The following is an 18,548-nucleotide window of genomic DNA, read 5'->3' as shown; positions in this document are numbered from 1 at the left end:
AGATCCTGGCACTAACATGATGGTTAAAGAATAATCTTATATGTGATCTCACCAGGAAAAAAGGTACAAATGCAACTGTGAGGTACAGAATTGATAAATCTCCCATTTCCCCTCCTATCCAGCTTACATTTGTCCTGCTAAACCACTTCTTGCTGCTGTCTCACACTCCTCTTCACATTCTTCCCTGTTCCTCTGCATCCCATTTCCCTGTCTGTCTATCTATCTATCTATCTATCTATCTATCTATCTATCTATCTATCTATCTATCTATCACACACAAACTGTACTACCAAACTTGCAAGGAAAGGCAATGGATCCCCAGTTTCTACCCAAATGCTCTCAGGATACACTGTAGAAGTCTGTCCTACCACAAACACCCACCACAAGAGTGTCTGTGGTCCAGCACTCACATTCCCCAGATGCATGTTAAAAGAAGCTACAGGAAACTGGAAAAAATATGGTCACTTGCTGTGAAAAGCTGATGTAGAAAGGACTCCTTGACTAGAGGCACACTGATGTATTATTTGTGAAATATGATTACATCTGCCTTTTATCTTTCATCTTGTTACTCAGTGATAATTGACTGCTCAAGGCTGGCACTCATTTTTAATTATCCCCGCTGTGGAAACCCAGCTCTGCAATTGCTCTCACGTATCTGCATGCAGCATCTGTAACACATCATCCTTCAGCAAACAGCAAGTCCTCTGCTTTTTATTTCTTTCATTTTTTTCCCTCCCTAAATTAGCTGTGCAGATTAATGCAGGGCATTTCCCAAACAAACAAACAAAAAATCAATCAACCAACTGAGAAAACCCCCAAAATAAAAGAACAGAGGTAGAGAAATTAACTACACTGAATGTTTTGCTATTCATTAAAATAACTCATATTTGAGGTCTATTAACAAAGCCCTGCTGCTGTGTCTTGGAGATTTCCATTTACCTGTTTAGCTAATTAATTTTAGAGAATTAAGCATTTAGTAACTTGTTGAGTGCCGTGCCCACGCAGATGCCAGGCACAAATTGAAATAACCATCACTAGGTCAGCTCACAGTTGGAGCTCTGTTAGTTTTACTGCACTAATAAATACGTAAGGAGCTCCACTCAGTGGCGAGACAATGTATTTCTGACTGTGACACCCACAAGAGAAGAAGTGAGTCTTTGGAAATGTAAATATGTATAATTAACACATCTACTTCATTGACTCTCTGCATTATTCATTGTAATCATAGCAACAGAATCATAACGTTTCACTAGGATAGCTTTATTTATTGCCAGCAACATTTCTGAGAGAATTCAATCACAGGAACAGGATACATAATATCTGTGTTTAAAACAACAAAACTCAGTATTACTTTTTTTTTTTTTTTTTAAGGTTGTTAAACTTCCATTTGTAAATAATAACTTGTTTTCATCTTCTTTTTCTTGTACCATGTCTAGAATTTCTTGAAAACTGAAGCCTATTTCACAGTTCCTACCTCCTTTAAAAAATTCTGTATTAAGCAAAGCAGGTACAGAGAGTTGTGCCCTCTGAGGGCACAAAATTAGTGTATTTTAAAAGCAAGCATTTTCAGACTGTGGGGGAATAAACTATTTCAATGGAGGTGCTACCAGAGAGAAAGTCTGAGACTGCTGCTAAAAAACCAATCTGATTTCAGGATCTGAATCCTGAGTTAGGCCTAGCACCAGCTTTGGAGACTTTAAGAAAAAATGTAGACAGGTTTATTTTCAAAATTAATTCCATATGACCTTAGTCATATTTTCCAATACCCTGTAATTCTGCTTGGCCTAGTGGGATGTTTAGATTTCATAGGTTTCACGTCTCCATCATTTTTCTTCTTTTCTGATTTTCAGCTACTTACTGGCAAATTTGAAATATTTCTGCCTTTCTCTGCCCATTATTGATTTTGTGTCTTCCTAAGTGGATGTCATAAGGTTTGTGCAGGTGGAAAATCAACAGAAGACAAAATGAATCACAGCTATGAAATCATTAAAAGTAAACTTCCCCAAACACAATCTTCCCATTCTTTCTGTTTCTCAACCTTGAATTCTAATCAGGTAATTTAAGGTTTTCTTTGTACCAACCCTTAGGATTATTTTTTTTTCCACTGAAAAAGTTGACAACATTAGTTACCAGAAGAATTTTTAAAAATGTAAACCCCAATAGCATTTCTACCAAGGAGACATAGCCCTATGCTTAGATAAGATTTTGAAAAATGAAAATGTAGAAGTAATACATTTTTGTTTTGAAAAAATCCAGGAAAGTTTAAAGACACTGGAAACGTCCATGTAGTTTCTCCATGGAGAAACTGTTGATCCACAGTGTCAGTATGCCTGAAAATGAGTCATGAAGTTATAAAATCTTTAGGAGTCACTTCTGAGAACCCTGGGATGAGAAATAAAATACCAGAAGAATGTGAAAAACAGTGCCTTATCTTTTAAATGAAGCTGTGGAAGTCTGCAGGCAGCTCCAACTTCAATTTTTGGTTAATGATTTAAATACTTTTCCTAGTTGTAAGGCTTAAGAGAAAAAGGAGATGATTAACTGTCAATCATTCTGATTCTGAGAAACACCACTCCCCTCATCTTTGGGTAAGGGTGGTGACACATTTTCAAATGCCATCCTTAGACGCTTCTGAGGGCAAGTCCAGACACCACCAACAACTCGTCTTTGGCATAAAAATGCCCAAGCAGACGGGTGCTGCTGCGTATCCCTGAAATCCCCACGTCCTTCAGGGCTTTCCTATCGCCTTCCCAGCTGGAAAGGCCGATCAGGTTCCTCAGTGAGCTGTGGGGAGAGCCTGCCCTGCAGGAAAAGCAAGGCTGCCTTTTGGCAGGAGTCACTTGCTGCAGGTTTAGGAGTGAGCATGGCACTGAGGGACCTTGGTCACAGCCCTGGGACCACCTGAGGATGGACGGATGGATGGATGGATGGATGGAGGATGGATGGATGGATGGATGGACAGATGATGGATGGATGGACAGATGATGGATGGATGATGGATGGATGGATGGATGGATGGATGGATGATGGATGGAGGATGGATGGATGGATGGATGGACAGATGATGGATGGATGGATGATAGATGGATGGAGAATGGATGGATGATGGATGGATGGATGGATGGATGGATGGATGGATGGATGAAGGATGGATGGATGATGGATGATGGATGGATGGATGAAGGATGGATGGATGGATGGATGATGGATGGATGGATGGATGATGGATGGATGAAGGATGGATGGATGGATGGATGGATGGATGAAGGATGGATGGATGAAGGATGGATGATGGATGATGGATGGATGGATGAAGGATGGATGGATGGATGATGGATGGATGGATGGATAATGGATGGATGGATGGATGGATGGATGGATGGATGATGGATGGATGGATGATGGATGGATGATGGATGGATGGATGGATGATGGATGGATGATGGATGGATGATGGATGGATGGATGGATGATGGATGGATGGATGAAGGATGGATGGATGGATGATGGATGGATGGATGGATGATGGATGGATGGATGGATGGATGGATGGAATGGCGAGGAGGTTGCTGTTCCCTCTGGGGGTAGGATGAGCAGATGGACTGGACAGCGATGAGGTCGCTATTCCTTTGGGAAGTGGGATGAGGGGATTGAGAGGAATAAGGAGGTGTCTTTACAAACAAGCTGTGGGCGTGATGGTAGATAAAGCCAGATACTGGGAGGTGAAAGAAACAATGTTGGGAACCATAAATTTCACTAGTTGACAGAGACTGTTAGTCACTCAAGACTGTGCTAAATCTCTGGATTTAGAGAAAACACAAGGAAAAAGAAATGGGAGGGGGGTACACATTAGAAAGGGCGATTCAGGCGATATTAGGTGATTCGGAAATGTACCTGTCAAGTACCTCAGCCAATGGGGGAAGAGAGAGGGAAATGCAGCCTGGAAATTAGGATAAAAAGGAGGCTGCGTCCTCTAACAATTTCTTGGGAAATGGCCGTGATCTCTCCCTCTATTCGAATAAAGTTACAGGACTCCTTTGTCTCCTTTTCGGACATAAACCTCTGGTGTACGCGGATTAATTTTCCTGGCAGGATGAACGGGACGGCGATGAGGTCGCTATTCGTGAAGCGGGATGGTGGATGAATGGGACCGGGGATGTGGTCGCTGCTCCCTCAGAGAGCCCATGGGGGGATGAACGGGACAGCGATGAGGTCGCTATTCCCTCAAGGAGCGGGATGGTGGCTGAACGAGACGGGGATGTCTCTACTTCCCTCACGGAGCAGGATGAGGAAGAAACGGGACGGCGAAGAGCTCGCTAGTCCCTCATGGAGCGGGATGAGGGAGGAACGGGACGGCGAGGAGCTCGCTGTTCCCTCATGGAGCGGGATGGTGCTCGCCGTTCCCTCCTGGAGCGGGATGGTGCTCGCCGCTCCCTCACGGAGCGGGATGGTGCTCGCCGCTCCCTCACGGAGCGGGATGGTGCTCGCCGTTCCCTCCTGGAGCGGCATGGTGCTCGCCGCTCCCTCACGGAGCGGGATGGTGCTCGCCGTCCCCTCAGGGAGCGGGTGAGGGGCGGTGCGGGCTCGTCCCCCTGGCGGGGCGGTGCCGCGGCGGGCGCGCCCCCGCGCTGACGCGCGTCCGCCGGGAAGCGCTTCCTGCCCGTCACTTCCCCCGCCGCTGCCGCCGCCGCCGCTCCCGCCGGGCCGCCGGACTCGTGCCCTGCCCAGGCCCCTGCTGCCGCCGCCATGGCCATGAGGCAGACCCCGCTCACCTGCTCCGGCCACACGCGGCCCGTGGTGGACCTGGCCTTCAGCGGCGTCACCCCCTACGGATATTTCCTCATCAGCGCCTGCAAGGGTGAGCGGGACGGGCCGCTTTGTTCGGGATCCCCCGCCCCGGGGGTGGGCGTGGGGGAGCCCCGCCGCTCGTAGGCCGCGCATGGCCGTGCCGAGGGGTGTCGGAGGGGCGGGAGGGGTCTCGGGGGGCTGTCCTGGCCACTCGGGGTGGTGACACCGCCTCAGTGTGCTCTGGAATGACGAAGGGAGCGGACAGCCGCTTTTCTTCCCTGCTGCTTTCATTGCCGGGTTGGCCGGGGGGTGTCGGAGCCCGCATGCGCCCGGTGGTTGGATCCCGGCTGGCCGGGGGCTGCGAGGTCTCCGGAATGGTTTGTTTGTAAAACTTCCCCTTTCCACCGCCTGTGTACCTGGGCTGTAGATTTAAAGCGAGCTCCGGTTTGACCAGGGCAGCTGCCTTGCCTTGCTGGACACGGCATCTTTGTCGCTGTGGGAATAGCATTTTATCTTCGTACGTGTATATTTTAATCTTTTGCATGCATAAGTTTTAAAGGACATTCCTTTCTGCCTTGAAGTACTTCAGCTCTACATCTTGTGTGAGCAACTCTCTGAGAGCCTTCCAGAAAAAACTGATGATAGGACGGGCTTTCTATTGCTATTTTATTTTTGTATTACTGTGTGTTTTAATCATATCTCACTGCAACCATGAGACTTTTTTCTGCGTACTGATGGCCTCATAATATTGTTCCAAACTAAAATAAAAGAGCAAACCAAATCTGTGCTGCGTGAAGAAAACTTTACTAAAACTAAAACCTAAGTGAAATGTTCCTTTCTACCTTCCATCTATTCTAAAACAAAGTTGCAGACTTTTACCAGGAAACTTTTATCTCATTTGCAGTATTTGAATATCACTACAGTTTAGATGCGTGAAGCAAGTACAGCTGCACGTCTAAACTCTACTTTTAAACCCCTCTGCAAAGAGTGGCTTTGTAAAGTGTGGGGTGCAAGGGAATATTTTTTTCTTTTAAAAAACTGTTTCCTTCTTTTACCTGATGTTACCTGAACATTGGTTTTGTTTCTGGGAAGATGGCAAACCTATGCTGCGCCAGGGGGACACGGGAGACTGGATTGGCACGTTTCTGGGTCATAAAGGTGCTGTTTGGGGTGCCACCCTGAACACAGATGCCACTAAAGCAGCCACAGCAGCAGCAGATTTCACAGCGTAAGTGATGAACTGGCTTCATGGTCTGTATTTCGATTTAATTCTGTAGCTCTTCTGTGATAACATACCTGTACTGAATTGCTGATACATTTGTTTCTCTTTAGTAACTGTTAGCTTATTTTTGGCTAGCCAAATTAAAACCTAGACTCTTACCTTATTGAAAGCAGCTACAAATAATTCTGTCATGATGAACAGCTATGATTGCTTCCTGATGTGCTTAATTATCATACTGGTTTTCAATTCTGTCATGATGAACAGCTATGATTGCTTCTTGATGTGCTTAATTATCCTACTGGTTTACTTTTACTTAACTTTTCTGTGCAGCTCTAATCTCTGGCACTGTAGTTGTAGCAGAGTTGAGAGAGGGATTTTTATTTTTCATCTCACAGTTAGCCTCTTTTTATTACAATAAACTTCTAGTGAATTAGTTCTTTGATGTTTTTTGTTCATTTTTTGTGCTGTGTGCAGCATTAGTGAATATTTTGCAAGTTGAATCTTGTTAGTAGAGGGCAGATTCTATTAATGAAGTTGCAGAGAAGAGCCACCTTCATCTTCAAACTAAAATGTTAATTAGTTTGGATGATCATGATAAAGGAAAGTGGTGGGATAGTCCAAGGAAAGCTCTAGTAAAAATATATAAAATATTCTTATTGACTAACTGGTTTACAACTTAGAATATAGCACTTAGGATAAATTGTTGTGGTGGTATCAGGGACGATTGCTTACAAATTCATCTGACTGTCCAGGTTGATTTGTCCTGGTGCTTCTAAAATCTGAATATTTCCTCTTGCTGTTTAGCAAAGTGTGGGATGCTGTGTCAGGCGATGAACTAATCACACTGGCTCACAAACACATTGTCAAAAGTGTGGATTTTACACAGGTATGAGAAACCTTTATACCTTATTCACCAGGGAAATAAGCTCTTGAGTATGTTTTGCTGTTAGTTAATTCTTCGCTTTTTTACTGTGTATCTTAACAGGTAAATAATCTAAAATTATTTACTCGCTGTTTGTTTATAAGATTGTAGGGTTAATGTATAACAAGTGTGTTAGAGGCTGTTTGAGGGAGAAGCTGTGATTTTTAACTCACAAGAGACAAGAGCTGTATTGTGATTCGAAGTAGAGTTGACTCTCTATAACTTCTGTTTCAGGATAGCAATTATCTGTTAACAGGTGGACAAGATAAGCTCTTGCGTATCTATGACTTGAGCAAGCCAGAAGCAGGTGAGTCTGCTTTTAAAACTGATTCTTGGGAGCTTTCTTGAGTTAAATAAAAGTTCTGGAATTAAGGGGCTACTTTCTGTTCTGAATCACAAAGAACAGTGTTGAGGATTGTTTTACAAATGTAATGTCTGTAACCTTTGGTGTGTAAGGGTCCCAGAATTGCTTGGGCTGGAGAGGCCCTTAAAGATCACCCTGTTCTAAACCCTGTCCTATGGGCTGCTGGAGCAGGTTGATTAAAGCCCCATCCAGCCTGGTCTTGAACACTTCCAGGAATGAGACATCAAGCAAAGCATGTTTCAGTTCAGTGCAGACATACTAGAAATTGATCTAATTAATTAAAATTTAGTCATCTGAAAGAAAAAAAGACTCCACTTACGTAAGCATGTTTAAAGTCATGTTGATAGTGAGCTGCTGATGGTTGATAGGAAGCCAGAGAACCTTGATGTTCACCTAGTGAAGCTTTTGAAAACTAGGTAATCAGATATCCATTTTGCATTTATCCTGTTCCTGGAATAAGAACTGCAAATAAAGTCCTAAGTGATTGAAGTAGTTCTACAGTCTCTAATAGATGGAAATCCATGTAGCTTAAGGAAGGCCCCAAACTGTTGCATGCCATTATTTCATTTTATTAGGTGTGTTAAAATATTTGGTTTTATTTTAAGAACCGGATGTTGTCAGTGGACATACTTCTGGCATTAAAAAAGCCTTATGGAGCAGTGATGACAAACAGATTCTTTCAGCTGATGATAAAACTGTCCGGTAAGAAAAAGTAACTTTCAGTTTTCTTTACTCTCATGCTTTATATGAGGATATAGTTATGTTATTTTGGTAAAGGATATGAGTAACACAAGTTACCTGATCCTAGATTTTTGTAGCTGCATGCCTGATACAGCTCTGTTCTGCTGTCAGAGATCATTTTGCTGATAGTTCTAATTTCCCCATAAACATGTGCTGCTCATAAATGTGTTCTCCCTCATAAGAAGAGGTGGTCTTTGAGACCTGCATGGAATAAATTTATGCCTTTTGTAATCCTGAAGAAGATGAATTTATAGATGAGGTCTTTTGCATGCACACTGTCCTGAGCTATTGCTGCTTTGTCTTCAATTTCCTCGTGTTCAGGATAGGCGGGAGGCAAGTCCTGCTTGTTTTTCTCCAAATTGCAAGAATAGAAATGCAGCTAATGAATAAGGATTTCTATTTGTTATAGCAGCACAATTTAATTTTTGTTTAGACACCTCTTACACTGCTAGATAGAAAACTATATTTAATGAATAGTGAACCTCTGTAAATTTGGATTAGTACCTCTTTGTCTTTGGAGGTAAAAAGACAAAATGGAATCTTCAAGTCTTGCTTCAAGATCTGTTGCTTAGGAGATTTAAACTAAGATTTTTAATCTCCAAGAGAGAGTTACTCTCTCAATTACTGAGTTTAGTTACTCTGAATCACTGAGTAACTAAATGGTGTGTATATACCATTAAATGTTGTAGCATTAAGCTGCAAAGGCTAGAAGTATTTTAAAAAAAGGAATGTGTCTTAAGCTTGGCCTAGGTGAGAATGCAGATAAAGCCACTGAAGATGTGAAGTACCTGTGGAACCAAACCATGTTCCTTGATGGGTGCCTTTTTTGATCCAGGTCTTGTCATAGATTTGAGGTGGAAATTGTTTGATTTGCAGAAGGTTGAGAGTCTTTTTTTCCCCTTTTTGTTTCCTTTCAAGCCTCTGGGACCGGAGTACCATGACTGAGGTGAAGTCACTAAATGTGGCAATGTCAGTGAGCAGCATGGAGTATGTTCCAGAAGGACAGATACTGGTGATAACCTATGGGAAGACTATTGCTTTTCATAGTGCAGAAACGTGAGTCCACAACTCCAGTTTTCATAGGTGGAGTAATGGGCTTCTTGTGGGTAAAAACTGGCTGTATGAGGCCGGAATCAGCAAGTTGTCAAAACTGGCATCTCTATGCTGCTTCAAGAAAGGAAGTTACATGCTTAAACATAGTCCAGAAAGTAGTTCTGTATGTGTGAGCTTTTGTTTTACTTATTCTAAACTCATTTCTAACTTGACAAGCATGATTTGCAAGTAGCAAAACTTGTTTCAGAAATTCTGTGAGGTTGTAGTCTATTTCTGGTAAAAGCAGTTGAGATTAGTAGAATCACAGTTTCTTTGCTCTCAAGATTTTTTTTCTTTTTAATATGAACTTTATTAACCAACTTTTCTCCCTCAGTCTAGAGCAGATTAAATCATTTGAAGCACCTGCTACAATCAATTCTGCATCACTTCACCCTGCGAAAGAATGTTTGGTTGCAGGTGGTGAAGATTTTAAACTCTATAAATATGACTATAATACAGGAGAAGAATTAGGTATGTTTGTCTCCTATAATCATAAAGAAGTTCTGAAATAGGTATTAATAATGAAAAATGACCAGTAAATAAACTATTATACTCAAATAAGGTCTTAGCATAGCATGCTGTGCAAGAGGATGATGAAAATGTATATAATCAGTTAAACCTTTTTTGCTACCTCAGTATACCTAGTATTATTCTAGAATTAATTAAAATATCCATTCAACAATCTGCACCTATTAAAAAAAATTCTTATTTTGTATTGCTATAATAGCTTTATGTTAAATTGTTATACTATTCATTAGATATGTCAGTTACAAGATTTTATGAAAAATATGATGTGTTGGCCAAATTTATTTCAAAAAGAGCATATATTCTTATTTATCCAGTTCTCATTTAAAGTTGTTTGTGGAAAGAACTCTGTTTGAAGGAACAGAGCATGTGTGCTCTGTGCTGCTGCCTTGCTTTGCAGTTCTGTCAAGAATAACTGAACACTTTTTTCCTTGCAGTTAATGAAACATTAATATCTTGCCTATTGTAGCCTATTGCTGACACACCCATTCATGGAAACTGTTTTATATCAGAAACTGATCGATTTGTACTTAAATTTCAGCTGTTGGCTGAAATTTGAAATTGATGGTCTTGACATATTCCCTTCAGAATCTTACAAAGGGCACTTTGGTCCCATTCACTGCGTGAGATTTAGCCCCGATGGAGAGTTATATGCAAGTGGCTCTGAGGATGGCACACTAAGGCTGTGGCAGACAACAGTAGGGAAAACCTATGGCCTTTGGAAGTGTGTAGTTCCTGGTAAGTGTGTGCTTGGTCCTGGTGAAACCTGGCAACTCCATGTGCACTTTAATAATATTAAATGTAATATTTAATACTTTAATATTATTGCCATTAGTGGCAAACACTAATATCTGTCATTAGTAATATTTCATTAGTGGTGAACACTGAGTTTCCTACAGTAACTCCTGTCCTCTGGGGGCTTCTGATCTCCTCATATCTGTTAGATTGAAGGATGTTCATTTGTAGCTGTCATGTAAGCAATTAAGAGCATACCAGTAAGCTTTTTGAATATAGACATTTTGAGGATATTTAAGCCAAGAGCCTGATTTATTTTTATGTTAAAGAGTGAGAAATATGTGATACCACTTCTATAATTCTGAAAGAGAGACTCTAGAAAGAATTGTAGATGATGGTAGTTTTATTTTATATTGTACTCTGGTTCTTTCAGCTTGGGGAGAGGGAGGCAATAACTACATGTGGATATTCATTGCTTGCTCAAGTGTTTGTCCTCAACACTGATTACATGGAAATTAGTTTTTTTTTCTTTTTTAATTAAGGTGGGTGGGTGGAACTGAAGGTATTGACTGTTTGTTTTTCTACTCTTCCTCTACAGAAGAAGAGAATGCAGAAGCAGCAAAAGCAAGGACTACCCTTCCAGGAACTGCAGAGGAGGAAATAGGTAATGAACTGAACTGTCAGCTTCAACTGCCTCAGTGTTAAAAGATAGTCAAGATGATAGCATTCCTTAGTATGGGAGAAGTACTTTCCCTCAAGTGCTTTCTGGTATTTTTCACTCTTTTCAAAAGATCTTTGAATGCATTTGCCTGACATTGATTATGTGGTAAGTGCCAGACTGGTGACTGGAGCTGTGCAGGCAGAACAGATGGGGTAGAACAGCTGGATCACATTGAATGGGAAAACAAACAGAACTGGTCTCTTTAAGCAATCCTTGCAACATTTCTTTGGTTTATGTATCTAAAGTAAAGTAACACCCTTTTTATTTAGTTGCAGAAGAGATTGCCTCTGAAAACTCAGATACAGTGTACAGCTCAACTCCTGAAGTGAAAGCCTGATTACTGCAGCTGTTACGTGACACATGGACATGCGAGACTAAATCAAGTGAGCAGTGACAGACAGCAGCCTTCCAGAGTGCGCTCCCTCCGTGGGGCAAAGATGGGCAGTAATTGATGAGAATGCGGTGGAACTGGCTAGGTGTTGTCTGTAAGAGAACTGAGCATCCAAATAAAAACCCAAAAGACAAGTAGCAGAGTTCTGCTGGCTTTTTGGCATAACTGCCTACTGTCTTTTCAAAGAAGTGTGCAAGCCAAGATCCAGTCTCTCCAATCTCAATTAGACTCATTGTAGTGTGTTTTCATTATTACGAAGAAGAGATACAATGGCTTTTACCTTTTTTTTTTTTTTCTTGAAAGTTGGAAAAATTGGCTCTAGTTGAAAAGAGGGGATTATGTACTTAAAAGTATTTGGTTCGGGTTTTGTTTCATTGTATGCTGCTTCTGAATGTTTAACTGTTTTCAGTTGTCTAAATAAAATGCCTCTCCAAACTCGTACATTACTTTTGAGCGTTGGGTTCATGGAATGGAAAAAGCAACCACATTAATCACGTAATCCTTGGCATTTTGGGTTTGTACTAAACAGAGAGAAAGCAAAAGAATGTTTTAGTGTTGGTACAGAGGGTGGCAAGTTCTTTGATCTGTAAGCTTTGTATCTTTTTTTATTCTTTGAAGTTTGAATGTTAACATGAGTCTCTAAAAGGAAAAACAGTGAAAATTCCTAAATTAAACGTGCTGCCTGAAGTATTTGGTTGTACATGAAAATATCAGAGGCTGGCTGCAAATCTGTGTAAAGCTTGGGTTTAGTCTTCCAGACTGGATAAAAAAGTTACTCTTTCAAGGTTACAAATCATATTTTCTTCATTAAAGAAAATAAATGCCATTCTTCTATTTGTCATTTCCTTTAATGTTATGCTGAAAGCTTTACATAATGCATTCTGTGTGGTAAGAAGAAAGTATATTTTTTATATGTTATTATATATTTATTCACACACCTTTTGATTTTTTCATATTCATACTTGTCCTTAGTGTCCTGTTTTTGCAGACTCTACCTATTTGCAGTTACCTAGTTGAATTTCATTCTAAAAACAAGCAACTCTGATTTACAGCTAAATGGTTCAGTCTTGATAATTCCACTAAGGCTTATGAGGGCTCCCTATGTAGTATTAGAGCATGAAACTTATATTTTACAAATGGGATGTGTTTAAAATGAGGAACTTGGAACACCTTGCCCCACAGTGAAACTTCTTGTGTGCTTGTAGGTTTTATTCCATATTTGCAGTAGGCTCTGTAGCATTTCATAGAGAGGTCTGGAATAGATTCTCAGAACTTTTAGCTGGGGAAAAAACCCTTTACCATTAAGTTCAGCTGTTAACCTAGCTGTTCCCAAGTTCACTAGAAAACCATGTCCTTCATTCTGCATTTACAGCTTGCTCTGGGATGCATAAAACTGAAACAACTAATAGTCATAAAAACCTAATATTTAGTAACTATTAAAATACTGAAAGAAATGAAAAACACCCCACAAAACTGAAGTACTGTTATGAACAAGTGTTTGAAAAATCACCAGTAAGAGTTTCAGCAAAACCCAGATTTAATATTAAGTGGCAGGACAACAGAGTTGATTGGCAAGATTCACTCTACTACTTACAGGACAGTTAAAGCACGCCAAGGAAAACCAAACCACAACAAAACCGAACAAAATCCAGGCAATCAAAACAAATGAACTGGGAGCTGCCTAGAGGGATGTGTGTGGTATAGTGAGAGCAAGAATAAAAAGGAAAAATGCCTAAAAGCTTAACAGCATTCAACCTTAACTGTAATGTTAACTTCTACTTAAAACCTAACAGTTTTACAGAGGAACAACATTTAATTTGCACCCAACTTAAACTTTAACAATTTAACAGAGGAAGAACACTTAACAGCTTTAAACCTTATCTAGGATTTAACCTTATTTACAAGCCTAATTTAGACATCTCAGGTAACAGTGTTTCATCCCAAACACAGGGTCAGCACTTCTGTTGGAAAGTGTGGGAACCAGATGTGTTATGCCATTCAGGCAAGAAAAATAATTTCCAAGGCTGGTCATAAAGAAAACAAGAGCTCGCTAGACAGCAGCAGTTCCTGGGAGCAGACAGTGTTTCTGGTGAGCTCAAGAGGAGCTGAGCCCAGTGCTGTTTGTCAAGGCCAAGGCATCACAAGTATTTTTTAGATGAGAGTGTGGCCTGGAAAAGTGGGAGGAGGAGGAGGATACACCACCACAAGCACTTGGAAGATTGTAATTTTTGGACTGCTTTGACAGGTCTTTAAGTACACAGCACAAATGTTATTTACTTCTAGAGTGATTGCTGTCTTTCAAACCATTGCTTCTCAAAGCATACATGCAGTTTTGGTATGAAAAAAGAAGTGTCCTCAGGTTTCAGAGCTATGACCCTTTCCTGCTTTACCCTATGCCTTTGTGAGTTTGGGGTTTCTTTAAGTTGGAAACTGTTTCATCTAAACATCAATATTAACAATGTACAACATATTTTTCATGAGACTTTGTGTTTTTTTCCCAAATTTGGAAAAAATGTAAAGGCCATGAAATTTTCAGTGGTGTAGTTACCAGAATTTCATTCTGCAGGTACCACTAGAAGTTTTACAGGTTGGCAGCTTTATTGACCCCATGTGTGGCACTAGTTCCTCCTTGAGGAGTCAACACGGAGACACCGAACAGTGCCTTGACTCATCATCATGGGAGCAGCAGGTTCAGAGCTGTACATCGCCAAAGGGATGGAATATCTGTGTTCCACAGAGGAAACTGGTGAGGCTGGAATATCTGTGTTCCTCCTGAGGAGACTAGTGAGGCTGGAATATCTGTGTTCCTCCAGAGGAAACTGGTGAGGCTGGAATATCTGTGTTCCTCAGAGGAAACTGGTGAGGCTGGAATATCTGTGTTCCTCAGAGGAAACTGGTGAGGCTGGAATATCTGTGTTCCTCAGAGGAAACTGGTGAGGCTGGAATATCTGTGTTCCTCCAGAGGAAACTGGTGAGGTTGGAATATCTATGTACCTCCAGAGAAACAGGTGAAGCCGCACCTTGAGTTCTGTGTCCAGTTTTGGCCCTTCAGTTTAGGATGGATGTGGAGACGCTTGAGCGCATCCAGAGGAGGCAACGGGGCTGGTGAGGGGCTGGGAACACAAACCCTGTGAGGAATGACTGAGGGAGCTGGGGTTGTTTAGCCTGGAGAAAAGGAGACTCAGAGGTGACCTTATCACGCTCCACAGCTCCCTGAAAGGAGGCTGCAGTCAGGTGGGGCTGGTCCCTTTCACCAGGCAGCAATTGACAAAATGAGAGGACACAGTCTCAAGCTGTGCTACAGGAAATTTAGGTTGGACGTTAGGAAAAAGTTCTTCACAGAAAGAGTAATAAAATACTGGAATGGTCTGCCCGGGGAGGTGGTGGAGTCACCATCCCTGGATGTCTATTAAATAAAGACTGGATGTGGCACTCGTGGCGTGGTCTAGTTGAGGTGTTAGGGCATGGGTTGGACTCGATGATCTTGAAGGTCTCTTCCAACCCAGCCTTTCTGTGACTCTGTGAAGGGAACATGCCCGCAGCAGGGGCTCGCAGCGGCTGCGAGCACGGCCCGGCTCGGTGCCCAAGTGGCGGCGGAGCTCCGCGCCCGGCCCGGCCCGGCCCCGCCGCTTCCTGGGCGGGGCGGGGCCCAAGTCCGGCCGCCCCGGCCGGGCCGCGGGGGCGGAGAGCGGGGGCCATGGCGGGGCGGAACCCGGGCACCGAGCTGGGTAAGCGGCGGCCCTCAGGGCCGGGCAGCCCCGGTGGGAGCTGCGGGTCCCCTGGGCGGGGGTCCCGGGGCGGGCGGGCGGTGCCGCTGGGGCGGAGCGGGGCTGTGCCGGCCCCCCCCGCGCCCGGCCCGGCCTCTCCCAGGCGGCTGCGGAACCGTGCTCCTCTGAGAAGCCGAAATAGGAAGAGCCCTACGGTTCTTGTGGGCGTTCTGACACAGTCCCGGGACGTGTGACCGGGAGGAGGTTTGGTTCTGCAGGTCCTACACGGGTTTCCGTCGCTCATGGCTTTGGCTTGAGGCGTTCCGAGCCGGCTCAGAGGTTGCAGCTCGGCCCCGCAGCCCTGCTCCTGTCACGGCTCTCTCTTGCACGCCATTCTGGTTCCCATCACGGGGTAATCCTTCCTCCCCTCTTTCTCACTAAGAGATTAAAAACACATAGTTTGGGCTCCGATTTGCAAACTCGTGATTCCACCTCTCCTGATCGTTCTCCTTGTTGCTTGCTCTTGAGGAGGGGTAGGGATTTTCCAGGTGTTCTCCGAGCCCCTGTGGCTGTGCCTCAGATAAGGCAGAGAGCAGCCAAGCAAAACTTTCTCTGCCTTTTCCTGGCTGGAGTTCCCTTTCTCCTCATTGCTGGGGAAGGGGAAGGTGCCGCAGCTTCCTGAGCAAAACCCGGCTGCAGCAGTGGGATGAATTAAAGCGGTGAGAATTCCTACAGTCTGCCTCTAAGGTGTGGTGGCTTGGTCATTGTGAGTAGGTGGACACTGGAGGAGACAGAAGAGAGGGAGCAAAGGCAGCTGGTGTGGAGCAGGTAGGTCTCAAAGTTGGCAGGAGCAGAGTTCAGGAGATGGTGGTGTCATGTGCCTGTCATGAGAACCAGCACAGGCACTTTCTACACAGCCGACATGCATTTAAATGATCAGACTGTGGATGGACGAGTGGGAGCTGTTTCCACTCACTGTTTCCATTGAGGAAATGTTACAGCTTTCGAAAGTGAGCTAATTGCTCTCTGATGTCCCTGTTCATGGGCTGCTTGTAGGGACAGGTGAGTTTTGTAATAAAGAATTGGATGAATAAAAATTCGAAAGAAAAGGTTTAAATAAAGTATATGTGATTGTAAATGATGAAAATATGGAATGAGAAATCCTCCTCCAAGTCGAGGCAGGATTTCTCTTCCAAAGCAACAGATTGCAGCCAAGCACCCAGATAACAATCGCAAGCAGGCACATCAGCCCCGAAAGAATGGGCAGGACACGGGCCATCAAACGAACAAAAGAACGGGCCCGGACGAGATATCGCCGAGCCCGAGCATCTCCGCCCTGACCACCTGTGCTGGAGAAATGGAGAAACTAGACAAAAGAAGAGGAGCCAGCCGAGATAGCCATCGGCTCCAGGATGGGTGCCACCACTCCACCCTAATGGCCCGGACCAAAATGATATCAAAAAGACATCCTGGACCTCTTTACATATGAGGAGCCTCTGCCCAACGTCTATTGACTCTATTCTCCAGTGCCAGGAAATCTATTCTTCGAACAATCAAGAACCTCTTAGCAAAGGGTGCCTGCTTGGAATTTGGCCTCGGGACACAAACTTCCTATAAAAACCCAGGCCAAAGGACTCTCAGGCGTGGATTTGGGAGCATCTATACCTTGCGTATAGACCCTGTCCACCCAGCGCTGCGCTGCTTATTTTATTGTGGTTTTTTCTCTTTGTTCGAATTTATTATTGTTTGATAATAAATTTTCTCTTTTATATAACCCGAAATTGCCTTTGCATTTATAACAGATTGGTGCCGTGACTCGGATAGGAGAAATTGCAGGAGAATCTCGCTACCCAGGACGGGTACCCCCGCTGATTTTAGCGGCCTGGTGAGCCGAGAACCTCCGCAGCACATTCCTATATCCGAACCAAATTTAGGCTAAGGAAAAACCACAATAAAAAGGGAGAAAGGATCCAGAGAGCTCGGGAAGGCGAGGAGCCTTCGAGAAAGCCACGGCTTGGTAGCTCGTAAAAAGTCATCTGTGCACGAAGACACCCTCGCAGGAAAATAGCTGTAAGTATTGTGAGGTTGAGCTGGTGATTGGGCGATTGTGTGAGACGTGATCTGATCACGAAGCGAGTGCGGACTTCAAGGTCGCGGTTCCATCCTCCCGCGAGGGAATTGGCCGGCCAAGAAGGAAGCGATTCGGTGTGAGAAAGGTCTCTCTTTACACGATTGTAAAAACCTGGGACGAAGGAGGTCCTGGGGGACCGATCACAGGAGGCTGAAAGGGGAAGAGGACGTCCTGTCGAGCTCGGGAATTAGTAAACCCTTTCAGTCAACGGGCCTAGGCAAAGGTCCAAGAGAGAATCGAAGTGCTGAATACAAGAGACTCCAGTACAGCTAACTGCAAGGTGAGTATTAGCAAAGACTTTGATTCATCTGGTAAAGGCGGAACGAACACAACGCAAGAAAGGTAAGATATTTTTCAATATGGGACAAAGAAAAAGTAAGATGCAGAAAAAGGGTAATGAAAAGGGTCCCTCTGAGAGAGAGAAGGGATCACTAGACATCCCACCGGAAAGTCCCTTGGGATGGATGTTAAAATATTGGGAAAATTGCCCTGAGAGAAAAAAAAGAAATCTAAGGCAAAAATGATCTGGTATTGTGCCGAGGTCTGGGGAGGGCAAGAACTGAGAAACCACCTCACTTAGCCTGTGGTGGGCACATTTGAAAGGTGGACGTGTAACGAGTATATTTGCGAAGTATAGAGCAGAGAAAAAGTAAGCTACAAAGAAAGAGCACAGGGAAAAATCCCTCCAATCCGGAGGAGAGATCACCAGACATCCCGCTGGAAAGTCCCTTGAAGTAAATGTTAAAACACTGGGAAGATTGTCCCCTGAAGAAAGGGAAATCGAAAGAAAAATTAATACATTATTGTATAGAAGTTTGGGGAAGACAGGAGTTGAGAAGTCACCTTACTTAGCCAGTGTTAGGCACATCTGAAAAAATAGACCTGTAATAAGTTGTTCTCCTATGTGGAGAACAAGGACCCCTCGGACCCCGAGGAGAGGGAATATGCTAAGCTCTGGTTAAACGCCAGGGTAGGGCTGTTCCCAATGAAACAAAAAGAAAAACGTGAGTCGAAAACTGAATCTTGGGAACCCCTTGACCACTTACCTCCCCCGTACCATGGACTGGCTGGGCCGTCGTCCCCAGATCAAGTGGTGCCTTCAGCACCTTCGGGCCCCCGAGACCAACCCACTGAGATGCATGTGTCTCAAGCGGGAGACTCGGTGCCGGCAGCGAGGCCGGCAGCCCTTCCCCTTTCCCCGCCTGCAAG

General features: G+C 43.7%; 2 protein-coding genes across 3 annotated transcripts in view; both read left to right on the top strand.

Annotated features, from left to right (window-relative positions):
* Positions 1–4,085: 4,085 nt before the first annotated feature.
* On the top strand, positions 4,086–12,327 carry STRAP (serine/threonine kinase receptor associated protein). Its single transcript, XM_086886043.1, has 10 exons — positions 4,086–4,858; positions 5,881–6,016; positions 6,815–6,896; positions 7,167–7,239; positions 7,902–7,998; positions 8,956–9,093; positions 9,464–9,600; positions 10,243–10,392; positions 10,988–11,053; positions 11,380–12,327. The coding sequence occupies exons 1-10, from the start codon at positions 4,747–4,749 to the stop codon at positions 11,445–11,447; spliced, it is 1,059 nt and encodes a 352-aa protein (XP_086742169.1). The 5' UTR covers positions 4,086–4,746; the 3' UTR covers positions 11,448–12,327.
* Positions 12,328–15,120: 2,793 nt separating this feature from the next.
* Positions 15,121–18,548, top strand: part of DERA (deoxyribose-phosphate aldolase) — a 52,786-nt gene continuing 49,358 nt past the window's right edge. For both annotated transcript variants that reach the window (XR_015285939.1, XM_086886044.1), the window contains exon 1: positions 15,121–15,229. Coding sequence is in view for 1 of the 2 variants with exons in the window: in XM_086886044.1 (XP_086742170.1) it covers positions 15,199–15,229 (31 nt within the window). In the remaining variant the exon portion in view is untranslated. The remainder of the gene's footprint in view (positions 15,230–18,548) is intronic.

The sequence above is a fragment of the Cyanistes caeruleus genome, chromosome 4 (assembly GCF_971803275.1).
Source record: "Cyanistes caeruleus chromosome 4, bCyaCae1.hap1.1, whole genome shotgun sequence".
Classification (NCBI taxonomy): domain Eukaryota; kingdom Metazoa; phylum Chordata; class Aves; order Passeriformes; family Paridae; genus Cyanistes; species Cyanistes caeruleus.
The sequence above is the reverse complement of the archived record's forward strand: the minus strand, read 5'-3'. Positions and strand labels throughout refer to the sequence as shown.

Bases quoted from the DNA above. Each gene is read 5' to 3' on its own strand.
- STRAP (XM_086886043.1), top strand. From the start codon at position 4,747: ATGGCCATGAGGCAGACCCCGCTCACCTGCTCCGGCCACACGCGGCCC. The intron at 4,859-5,880 runs GTGAGCGGGACG...GTTTCTGGGAAG, and splicing joins CCTCATCAGCGCCTGCAAGG to ATGGCAAACCTATGCTGCGC. The intron at 10,393-10,987 runs GTAAGTGTGTGC...CTTCCTCTACAG, and splicing joins TTGGAAGTGTGTAGTTCCTG to AAGAAGAGAATGCAGAAGCA.